General features: G+C 40.8%; 2 protein-coding genes across 4 annotated transcripts in view; one reads left to right on the top strand and one right to left on the bottom strand.

Annotated features, from left to right (window-relative positions):
* PLPP1 (phospholipid phosphatase 1) overlaps positions 1–10922 on the top strand; it is a 56928-nt gene extending 46006 nt beyond the window's left edge. For all 3 annotated transcript variants that reach the window (XM_030466712.1, XM_030466711.1, XM_030466710.1), the window contains 2 exons: positions 8359–8535; positions 10475–10922. In XM_030466712.1, coding sequence (XP_030322572.1) covers positions 8359–8535; positions 10475–10600 — 303 coding nt within the window. In that variant the 3' untranslated portion in view covers positions 10601–10922. The remainder of the gene's footprint in view (positions 1–8358; positions 8536–10474) is intronic.
* Positions 10350–12408, bottom strand: part of MTREX (Mtr4 exosome RNA helicase) — a 44366-nt gene continuing 42307 nt past the window's right edge. The window contains exons 26-27 of the mRNA XM_030466709.1: positions 11413–11517; positions 10350–11038 (exon numbers count right to left, since the gene is read on the bottom strand). Of these exons, the coding sequence (XP_030322569.1) occupies positions 10986–11038; positions 11413–11517 (158 nt within the window). The 3' untranslated portion in view covers positions 10350–10985. The remainder of the gene's footprint in view (positions 11039–11412; positions 11518–12408) is intronic.

The following is a 12408-nucleotide window of genomic DNA, read 5'->3' as shown; positions in this document are numbered from 1 at the left end:
AGAATGCTGCTAAACCTGGGTACACTGGTGCTGGGTTCCTCTTTTCTCTGCACACTTGGTACCATCTGAGTCAGGGTCAGGGCAGGGTTGTTAGCACATGGCATCACTCACTGGCAGGATCAGTCCTAACCAGACAGCAGCATAGAAATCATAGAAAGTTAGGGGTTGGAATGGACCTCTAGAGATCATCTAGTCCAACTAAGTCCTGGATCCAGTCCAAGGCAGGATCACCTAGGGCAGGCCACACAGGAATGCACCCAGGTGGATTCTGAAAGCATGCTGGTTTCTGGAGACAGGAGGAGGCTGCCTGGCATGCACACTGCAGAAAGCTTGCTCCTAAACATTGCCTGCTGAGCACATGTACTGTGACAAGTTATGCATTTCAAAAATAAGGCAACACCTCAGGGGAATCTAAGGTGAAGTTATCTCTGCCACTGACAGCACAAACACTGCCACTATGAAATGAGATATGCCTGAAGCATCTGGCTTAAATATTAAGCCACCTTGCAAAATACCAGGCAAAGCAGTGAAACACTTCTGCTGCTTCAGTTACTTCAAGCAGAACTGGCGAATTGCAAACAAGTCGAATTGTTGCTTTTTTCTGTTCTGTGCACTTGTATATGATGGATTAAGAATGGTCCTCAGGTAGTTCATTAGCATTTTCAAATGTTTTAGATGCTTCTAGCCTTTGGTGACATGAGAAATTCCAAAGGTCTCAGTGGGAGCTATGGTACCTGAGTTCTTACAGCATAGCTTTTCTGGTATCAGGACAAAACCCCAAAATTCTGAAAATAATTCTATGCTTCATGTCACACCTCATGATGAGGGCAGTACCTGGAAACATCTGAAAGCTCAGACATTATATTCAATGTGAAGGAAAAAAACCCTGTAAGTTGTAGGTATTGCTGGGTGTATGATTTTTAGAAGTTCATCTCTTAGGGGTACTGTGTCTTCATATTCTGGAGGCTTCATTACCCTGGAAGCAGGGATTTTGTCTAGATGGCCTCTCATTTTCTTGTTACAGGAGCATATAGAGAAAATGTATGATTTAGTTCAAAAGGAAGGATAGAAGCTGAAAGGTTTAAAATTCTAAATTGAAAATATAAACTTGAATTTAAAGTGCTAAAGAAACATGAAAGAATATCATGCTACCTGAACTGTTAAAAATGAATAGTGTAAGCAAGCACAGATCTGGGAATCTGAACCATTTCTCCCTAGACTGCCTTGTGGCTTGTGGGAAATCTTTGGAGAGCAGAACTTAACATTCAACTTCAGGAATGGAAATGCTTACTTGCTATGTGATTTGGACTCGTGTCTGTTGGAAGGACACAAACTTGTTTCCCAGTATTGACACTTATTAATATTGTCTCATGTTCCTTGCAGGAGCAGCATTCACCTTTGATACGTGTTGTCAGTCAAGGTTTTAAGGATTATTTAAACAAAAGGGAGTGAGTTTGTGATACCATAGCAACTTAAATAATTCCATAATTGATAACTGCTTCATTAAGCTAGTCCTTGCTTAAACTGTTATGGCTAGTGATTGAGTTTACATTTTATTACCATGTCTGAATTGTCAGTGTGCTCATGTGCAAAATATTTACTTGAACTGATCTCCTGTAGCTCTGTGTGTGTCACTGCCTGGTATGAGAACAGAAACAGGGCAGTGCCTGCTGCACATCACTGTGGCACCTGCCACTGAGAGAGGAGGTTTGCTCATCTGTAGAGGACAAGAATGCATTAATTGTGTTTCATAAAACACTGTAACAAGTTCTAAAGGAATGATAATGTGAGAGCAATGTGTGAGTTTTGGATAACTTTGTGAATGTTAAATAGTTAATATAATCTACCTGTTTAAGTAAGCAGCAGTGTATTTCACTTAGCATTCTTACAGTGTAGAGACCGCTGCTCTATGTTTAAGTGAATGTTATGTTTTCTGTACCTGTAAAAAAGCCCCTGAATCTAGCTAGACTGGTTTTAAGGCCTGGGTTTTTAGCCTACTTCCAGGTTAGACAAATGGTTTCTTCCAGTTTCTAATTCACTAGAATAAGTAAGACCACAAAAAAAAAAAAAAAAAAAAAAAACCACACACACACAACAGAAAAAAAGCCTTGCAAACTGTCAGGCCAGGAAATTGTAGCAAACAATGTATTTTGAGATGTATTTGGCAGAGCAGGTCGGGCTGTTTGGGGTGAGTTGGAGCCATTATCTCTGTGGTGCTGTTGCCAACAAAGCTTCAAGTGGAAAGAAGGGAGTTAGAGCTGCAGCAGAATGTGAGAACTCAGTGACCTAATAACAGATGCTGGATCACAAATCGTCTGTCATCGTCTCCTCCTGCTGATCCTTTCATACCTAAAAAGCTGGCTCAGTCTTTCCTGTATCAACACAAGTATTCTATCTTGGAGAATGCCTTGTTTCCTGCCTGTCCAAATTACCACCAGAAACTTTTCTGCAGAACTGAAAGAGCTTCAAATTATATTTCAAAAATGTTTGAAATGTTGTCAGCAAATTCTTGTCAGTGTAGTTGAAAATTCTTCTATCAATGCCCACACAGCCAAACTCGCACCCTCCCCCTACACAGAAAGATGCCAAACTTAAATCATGTGTTTGTTTCAAATTACTAATTTTCTAAAAACTTATGTCTCAAAGCTATTGTAAATTAAAATACTAAATGCATGCTGTCTTTAGTTGCAAGAACAGCAGCTGTTGCAGTTGGCAGAGAGGAGTGGGGCCCTGAGGATCAGGTTGCTGTAATATAATTGGTCTTGGCTGTAGCTGGCCTGGGCACTTCCCTCCCTACACCTAACCCAGGATGAAGAACAGGGCTGCAGAAACTCACCCAAGCTGCCCTGCTATTCCTGGGATGGCAACGTGTTTGTGTTGCTTGGACCTGGGACAAAAGGGGGTGATGAGTCTTTGTGGAATGTAACCCGAGTGGCTCTGAAGTTCTCCCACAGTTCATTGGGAAAGAACATCGTGTGTGTCCAAGGACACAGGGAATTACAGACCAGAATGGCAGGGTGAGGTATTTCAGTGACCTGGGCTGACAGACTTCTTTTGCAGAGAGATCATAGGCTAAATACCAGTGAAAGGGTTTAGGCTGCTTTTGTACTTGTGCTCCTAAATGTGCCAATCAAGCTTTGCTCTTGAAGTCTTACTTTAAATGTTTATGGTGGGCTTGGTGGTTGAGTGAAAACAGTCCCCAGATAAGAGTCTGGAAGGCTTTAACACAGTATTTTAGGTATGTCTATTTGCATGACAGTATTCTTTTACTTTCCAAAATGCTACTGACTAAAGCTACAGAACAGTCAATGTATTCCTGCCCCCATGAAAGCTGAGTACTACCTGGTCTTCAGAAACCAACGGAAAGGCATTTTTTATTGTTTAACCTGCTTTATGGTAAAATGATGTCAGGAAACAATTATTTCTGCAATGTACAGCCAAGTAGAGTCTGAGGAATTAAAACAAAAAAAATCCTGCAACATTACTTGTCCAGTGGGAAATGTTTGTACAGATTAGCTTGACTGTGCTTTTGATACTGATTTGAGAGTTAAGCTGTTACTAGTAACAGAGGATTTTTGGATTTTTTCCCCATTGCATAGGGGGCAGCTCTTCTTGGACACAAATTGCCTTTTGACAGCATTATGCAGTCATCCTAGAGGCCAGACTAGTTTTTTTTGTTTGTTTTTTTTTTTTTGTACCCCAGTTTATGAGTGACTCATGAATTCTGCTACATCTCTGGAGTGCTTTTATAATACAGTTTTCTGTTTGGAAGAGAGAGTGTGTTTTAAATTACATGGCATAGACATTATCCCAATTAAAATCAAGCTTCACATAAAACACATTGCACATGGATTTCTGGTTTGCAGGCTACGTCTTGCTTGTTGATGCCTAGAGCCATGTGTTTATTCATAGACTGAGTGCTTAGAGGTACAAAACAAGCAGTTGCACTTGTGTTTAATATTTGCATAAAGACAATATTGTATATAACAGGTTATTTCTCAGTGCATCCTGTGTCTCTTGTGCTCAGAACTGTAATTTTTAAACTGTTTACTGGATTTCTTATACTACCTTGAATTCCAGTTTGTGCTAGCTGAAATATGATTAGTAGCTTTTACGCAAAGCTAGATGAAGAATACCTTTTGTGCAAACTAGGTTTTATACAAAGAAATCTCCATGCTTCCTTGTAACATTCAGAGAGGGAAAAACTAATTTTCACAGAAGCAGAAGGCTTGGAAGATCTCAGAAGGGGCTTTTTTTTGCTTCATTGTTGCCTTTTCTGAGTGGGGCAGAAGTGTCTCGGTGTGTACTGCAGGACTGGAACAGGGACATGGCAGATAGGGATCTGTCTAAATGTTTGCTGTGTTGCCTTCCAATGCAAGAATCTGGGCAGGATGTTTCATCTCTTTCATTATTTTGAATGATACAGTTTGAATAAACTTGTATCAAAGATACTCGGGTGCAAACTGTTGTAGAACTGTGTAGTGCTGTGGTTACTGGAGTCCCCTTTCCTCACAGAAGGGCAGTGATACTTACTTACTGATGTAGTTGGAGGGTCATTAGTTTAGTGCCCTGTGCACCTACTGACCTTCCTAATGTAAGAGTTCACAGTCAGGGGAGCAAGGGGGGACCGTGTCCTTGGGACATCCATGGAAGTGGAATTTTCCTATCCTACAGACATGCGAGGATGCCCTTTATTCCTTTGATCTCCTGAAGAATTTTGTCCCATCTTTTATGATATTAATTAGTCTGAAGCTCTTTTTTTCTGAAGACTTTTTACACAGGAGTCCACCCCTGCCTTATTAACAAAACCACCAAAACAGAGTACCTCTATCCCCTTCCTTCACCCCAGAAGTCCCAAAGGCTATCACATAGAAGTGATACACACACTTGAGGTGGTTTATGTATTATTTTTCTGAGCTTCTTGGTTTGGGAAGAATCCTTATGGTGGGTTTCCACAGCACTGATTACTGTTTGTGGCTTTTGGGACTTTCTGAGTCAGCAGAGTTGCTCTAAGGTATAAGCTTGCCTAACTTTATAGTCAAAATGGATCTGAACGGCAGTGGGATCTTACGCCTCTTAGGAGCAAACCAATAATGCCATAGGGCTTTTTCCTAATGCTCAGGCTGGTAAGATGAAACCAAAATTAGACATGACTAGTAAATGCCAAGCTAAGTACTTGCTGTCTCCCAAAACATGTATCTACTCCAATGATCTCTCAAAGCAGGGCTTACCTCATCAGAAAACTGACTTTCTGCATTTTTGTTTCTCCTCCAGACTCTGTACTTCCTGTACTTGGGCAAACTGAGTTGCCATTTCCCCATGTAATAGAGAAGGTTCCTCTCTAGGCAAACCCTGTTCTCTCTCTGTTACGCTATTAAGTTCATTTTTCTTTGAATGTATTAGGATTGCTGAGGCAAAAATAACAGGGCGATTCATCAAAGGCAAATTCCCTTCATCTCTGAAGGGAAAGTGTCTGTGTTCCTTAAGGCAGAACAGGACACCCTAGGAAGTGTAATTACTAGGGCCTTCTGGTATCAGCAAACATAAAATCCTATGTGACAGAACAGATCAGTTGGTAGAAATAAAAATCTGCAGGGGAAGTAAAAATTGGCAGGGGAAACCCCCTGAAAAAGCTTTCTTCCTTTTGACTTGCATTTTTGAAGGAGGACTGTAAGTCAGGAGGATTACCCATACATTTTGCAGTACATGATTTTTGTGTAATAGGATTTTGGAAAAAAGCTGAAAAGGTTTAATGAAAAATGACTGAGGAGTTAGAAGTATTGAAACTGAATATCTGAAGTATTGACCTAGTTAGTGGAGTCAGTAGGTTTTAGGAGATTTGAAGGAATTTTGTGACCTTCAGCTGGGGATTTGAGATGTTAGCTGTGAAGAAATTTTGCTTGTGAAGCCGCAAAGCCCATCTAGGAAATAAAAGCCACTGTACTTTAAAGTTAGACAGGCAGACATATATATGTATTTTACTACTGCTCTGGTGGAAGAGCAAATACTTGAAAAATATCTAGAAACATTAAGAGTAGCAAATAATTCTTCAGTTGCACAGATTCTTCTGTTTGTATTAGTGGCTTCTTGCAAGAAGCCACAAAGTAGCTGTGAGTTTCTCTTCATTCCTTTGTGTATTTTCATTCCTGTGTGTATTTTTAGAAATGAAGTACTAGACCATAGATTAAGAAGAAACTTGTGTTCAGGATGTGTGTGGTGTAGAGAACATACTTTCATTATAGAGTAAGCATTAGTAGGGAAGAAAGTTATAGATTATTTCAACCCTTCAAGACAGTTGCTGTGCAGTCTGTGTGCTTTAAAAAGAATGAACAAAACAAGCATGAGGAACAGTGTGATGGAGGAGCAAAGAGAAATAAATCATATCTGAACGATGCTACTCAGCTGTCAGATGCTTAGGAACGGGGTAGCAGGAAAGCCAGCATAGTGAAATGGATGTCACTGGCAGGAATGAGTTGCTTCCTGGATGCTCCTCCTGTCCTCAGAGGCTCACAAATCTGTTTCTGAGCACCAGGCAAAAAGGGGCATTGCAGTAGTGTTACTAACCAGATGACGTTTCCCAAAGTTCCTGCTGCTCCCATAGATTATTTCTAAGTGTTATTTGTAAGCTTATTCCTTTCTAGCAATGAAAGCTGCACTTTTTTAATGAGTGAAGAGGGAGGCAGGGATTTGCTTCTGCTTACCCTTTTTAAGCCTGTGCTGTAAATGACTTCAAAGAGAAGCAGAACAACCTGAGGCATGCTGTGCATACTGGCAGGGGTTCTGGGAATGGTCTGAAGTCAGTGGCCTGTGTTAGTCAACAGGGTCAAAATAGCAGCAATTGTTAATGCAGTGTAACACTAGAACATCTCCATAATGCACATATAATGACCAATACTACATAAAGGACCCTTGAGCATACTTTGGGCATCAGTCTTGGTTTATATTTGATGGCATTACAAAGTATTAGAGCAAGGTATTTTTAGCTGCCTTAAGCAAAATTTAGTGGGTATAAGGAAAGAGGAAAGAACACCCAGTACTGAATTATCAGCCAGCTCTTTTTAGGCTATTAGCATGTGTTTCTTGGACCCACCTCTGCTCCATCTGGCACTCAGGTAGTGTTCAGTCTACTGTTGGTAAATCTAGTAGTATTAACACAAGACCATTAAATCACCTTTGGTTACAAGAACTGTGTGACAGCTAGTTTTCAAGGTGGCTAAACAGTCTTTCCCCTAGTGACAAATTTAAGGTCCCCAGAAATAGACAGTGCCTGCCAATATGAGGGAGAAAAAACTGTTTTCCAGTTCAGGCTTAGTTGTACCTTCCTTGGAGTGTGATTTTACCTGAATCTTGCTGTTAAAGAAAAAGCAGTTATGGGTTGATCTTCTTCATGCTCTATTTATATCTGAAAAAGCAGGCACGCCAAAATAATGATGTAAAGCTATTCAGACAAACCAATCAAACATTTCCCAAATGTTTAACTTTGGAAAATAGAACCTTTGCAACTACAGTGCATGCCCTATACCTGTGTTTACTTTGCAATGCTTTGAAAAGCTATTCATGGCTTTTGAAGGTGGCAAAGGAAAGATTTACCAGAACTTCAGTGTAATGCCTTAGTGCCCAAAGCCTGTGTTTTAATTTGCTTCTAGGATTTTGAAAGACTAAGATTGCACAGCCGGAAGTTCCTAGGTGGTGCTGGAAAGATATACTTGAAATGTTAAATATAACTTCCAACTGTTCTTCTGCCCATAAATACAGTAACTGTGGTGCCTTTTTTGTGACAAGATCAAGTTCCAGATTAAAATCAATTATGTTCATGGGGCAGTGGATTTGGAGAAATCCTCTTACAGCAGAAATAGGTCTCTTGCTCTAGACACACTAGAGGAAACAAGCAGTGGGTTTAATTAGATTAGTATCCTTACATTCAGGATAATACATCAAAAGCACATAGGTACACAACATAAATAGAGCTGAGAGAAAAGGTGTGGGAACTGTATGTATCCACTTGCTTACCAGAGTGTTAGGGTAGTTCTTATGCAGCTAAAAAAACCTAGAAACAGTTGGAACTCGGAGACACTGGTGACATCTGAGGAGTATGAGCCTAATGTTATCATCTGATGTTTAACTACAGCTGGAATATTATGCTGAGAGTTTGTAATACTAAATGTGGATGGAGTTGAGAATAAAAGTTAAAATTTGCCCACTCAACGTATAGCATATGTAAACTTTACTAAAGATGTTAATGGTCTTCCTACTCAAATTTGGAGGAATTTAATTCCTGGATAGTAGCCACCTATTTTTTCCTTGTTTGTTTAAGACTTGTAATGCAAATGAAAATAATGATTTTTCTTTTCTCTTTAGCTTTACCTTCAGGCCAGAATGAAAGGAGACTGGGCAAGACTCGTTCGTCCTACCCTGCAGTTTGGTCTTATTTCTGCATCCATCTATGTTGGTCTCTCACGTGTTTCTGACTACAAGCATCACTGGAGTGATGTTCTAACAGGACTCATTCAGGGAGCAGTGGTAGCTGTGCTCATTGTAAGTAATTCCTGAGGGTAGGGGGTCTTCGTGTGTGTGTGTGTCTGTGTGTACTTTATTGATGCTTTGAAAATTGGAGAGGGTAAGAAACTTGTTGAACTGGGTCTAGCAATAGTGCTCCATGGAGAGGGAGATTGTGACATTATTCCTGCCCAAAAGCTTTTCAAATAACTGAGATGGAAACTGTCACCTGCAAAGTGTGGGCCTCTGTAGTCATAGCTTCTGCTTCTGGCCAAATTGTGAATCTCAAATACAATAACAGAGGTGAATTGTACACGAAGGAAGCAGGGAGAAAAAACAAAACCTTTCAGGATGAGGACAGCACGCAAATGCCTGTCTCTGTCAGATTATTCAGGCTGATGTGAAACTAAAGCACTTAAACGTTTCTTTTTTGCAATTGGAGTGCTAAAAGGGTGTTCACGCCAACCAGCATGTGAAGGAACAGAGCATCAAAGTTGGAGCTGCAGGCCTGGCTTAATGGCAGCAGCTGTGCTGGCTGTCCCTAGAGTGCCACGGCTGATTTGTTCACAGAAGGGAGAGATCTGGTTCAGAGACATGATTTTACTGAGGTCATACTGAAGAGTTCAGTTATCCAGACCTGAGGCTATTCTGGAAGAACTGCCTCCAAAATAAACGTTCTCAGTTGAAAGTCAGAAGGGTGTGGTTCAAGACAAAGCTTTGCTTACTTGTTGCAATCCATCACAACACAAATCTTGGTGCAGCTCTGGGAAGCCCTACATACTGTGTTAGTTGCTGTTAAATGGCTGCATGTTTAGGAGAAAAAAAATTTAGTGAAGGCTGTTGGATGACTGAGAGGGTATCTGAGATGCTTGGTAACGTAAGGAGTAGAAGGGGGTGTTACAGTGAAAAAAGTTGAAAGGTGAGAAAATTACTTTTAAAACTTAAACATCCCCTATAAAACTAGTGTCTGAATAAACCTAAGTTTACCTCCTGAAACAGAGCTGAAGTTAAGGGCATGCTGGGGCAGCAACTGCAAATGGAGCACTGAATTGTATGAATTCTATGAATTAACAGTAAGTGGAAGCTGAAACTCATGTCATATGCACCTGAAGCAGCATGCTGGGTTATCAGGCAGGCAGTTTCTTCTGATGCCTTAATCTGTGTTCTGCAGTTCTCAGGTGTGCAGTGGTGGGGAAGAGGTGATGTAGGAAGGAGAGAGATCATTAGAGAAGGCTTCTCATTTACAGCACTTCATGCAGCACTGCACCCAGCACATCTGCTCGTATGACTTGATGAAGTGGACAGCAGGAAGGGGGCAAGCTGCACAAATGGATCAAGGCACTTGTCCTCATAGGTGGCAGGAAGGTGAAGGAAGTGAGGTTCAAGGGAAGGTATGTTCAAGGGAATGCAGGAAAGGATAACACAGGTAGACCTGGCTTTACAGCTGCTAAAGCTGTGGGTGAGAGGCAGCTGCTGTGAACCGTTGCCAAGACGAATGCAAGCTTGGTTTAGCCAGCTTTTAAATAAATACATGTGAGAGTGACACTCCCAAATTCTCTTCCTCAGCTAAGCACAGGCTCTCCTGTCTTGTTCTAAGTAAGTTACAGAATAAATTTAACCATACATATGATGAGGGCCCCCAGCAAGCCTGTCTTGTTCCATCATGTGCACTTGTTCAGGTATGGCTGTTGTACTGAGGCAGTGCCTGGTGAGGCAGTTCAGCACACAAACCTGGAATCTGGATTAAGCTGTTAGTGCCTAAAATGTCAGTGGGGGGCAGAGGAGGGAGAGCTGGACAAAAACTAGTGCAAGAATGGATGTCAGAATATTACGACTTTTGTAGCCATTTTCTATTGTTTTTAATCTATGTAAACTTTTTATTAGTTTTGATCCTGGAATCTCCCTTCTGCAAAAGCATTTCTCCACTGTTTGAAAGACTTATAAGTGCCAGAATTTAACACTTAATTTATTCACTTAGGTTGTGTATGTGTCTGACTTCTTCAAAGTGAGGGGATGTACATTTCAACCAAAAGAAGATTCCCATACAACTCTACATGAGACTCCAACAAATGGAAACCACTTTGGCAGCAATCATCAACCATGAAGAATGAGCCACCTCACCTGTCTTGCTCTCTGAAAGAAAACCAATTTCACAGTTCTAACTATGTAATATAAGTACATGGCTTTAAGAGACTGCTGCTGCTCTTGGATGCTCACTTTACCTGTACATGGTAACAGCTACAACGGTTACTGTATAGCTAAAATTTCTGTTGGGTCAAGCTCTCGCTTAGAAGAAAAGCTATTCAATTGTAAATTTTAATTAAAAACGTGGTAACAGTTATATTACATACACTGCTGTTTGTACATGCCTTGTTGAAACAACTCTGGTTTAAATACACACTATTAAAAGAAGTAATGACTTGAAATGAAAGTAGCGTGCGAAGATGATGAACTTGTTCCATAGTACTGTTCTTAGAAGGTATCTTCTGTTACAGGTAAAGGCTTGCAGCAAATACAATATCTCTCTTGATTTTTGTAATCCCTATTAAAAAGAGAAACTGTATTAATATCCAGCACTCATAACTGACATGATCACTATTCAGTTGCATAGTTACAGGCAGCAAAGTGTTCCAAGCCTTACATGGGTGTTACTGTACACCTATTTTCAATCACAAACTTGCTTAAACTGTCAGCATGCACCGAAACACTAGCTCTTTAAGTCAGACTTTGCTGCCTTTCTAGATATCATCTATGTTATAATGATGCTATCTGTTGTCCCTGAAATCAATACAAGATGCTTGTATTCCCAAACCATTCACCATAGCCTGCTCTCCTGACCCCCCCTGCCCTCCCAACAACTTTCCTTTCATATGCTGGCTGGAATTACTACTTATACTGTGGAAATGAAATACATACCCTCTGCAAACTTATTTTCCAACTCTGTGTTTCCAATGGCTTTTGCAGCCTGGCACATCTGCCTAAGCAATTCTTCAAGCCTTCTCATGCAGCGAATTATGCTACCTGTACAAAAAGTGTAAGGGAAAACTGAATTACCTGCCACATCATGTCACTGAATAATTCAGTTAAGTCCACTTTGGACCAAGCAATAGCTACTGCTCCAACCCTGTTCAATTTACCTAGAAGCCAAGGGCAGGAAAATATGTTGAGCTTGGTTTCTGTAACAGAAAATTTCTTCATGAAGCATTTCCAAATGCTTCATTTTCTGTTCTAATTTTCCTCTATTATTTTCACAGCCTCTATCTAATACCTACTAAGAGGATTTTCTAGGCTGTTTAGTAATTCTGACCGGATAGTTCCTTTGAGTACTAAAGACTTTTGTCAAAAAACACACGGAAAAGCTTGCTGCCCTTAGTTTTATAACAGAGCCAGTGTGACTGCAAGTGGTTTATCTTACTGCTGTGCCACTCATGGTACTATGGAAGACTCACTCTGCCCACTCAATTGCATACTCACAGTAATGAATACAAGCTCAGTCTTGACATAGCTTCTCCGCTGCAGCCAGTGCCCACTGCAGTTCATGTGTGCATTCATCTCCTCTTTAATTTCTCAGGTCACAGGTTTCACAAAAATTACTCTTTCAGCAGCATGTGAACAGTATGCTGTCTGGTCATTTCACCCAGCATCATCTCACACCTAATCAAAATTACTGGATGCAAGGAAACTTCCACAGACTCAATATATGGGATGAAGGGATTGAGAGCAGCCCCGAGGAAGACTCTGGGGTACTACTGGTGGATAAAAATTGGATGTGTTATGACATGAGCCCAGCAAGCCAACCATATCCTGGGCTGCATCAAGAGAAGCATAGCCAGCAGGCTGAGAGAGGGATTCTGCCCCTCTGCACTGGTGCGACCCCCACCTGGAGTACTGTATCCAGCTCTGGAAAAACAG

This window comes from Calypte anna, chromosome Z, assembly GCF_003957555.1.
Source record: "Calypte anna isolate BGI_N300 chromosome Z, bCalAnn1_v1.p, whole genome shotgun sequence".
NCBI classification, from domain to species: Eukaryota; Metazoa; Chordata; class Aves; order Apodiformes; family Trochilidae; genus Calypte; species Calypte anna.
This window is presented reverse-complemented; position numbering and strand designations above follow the sequence as displayed.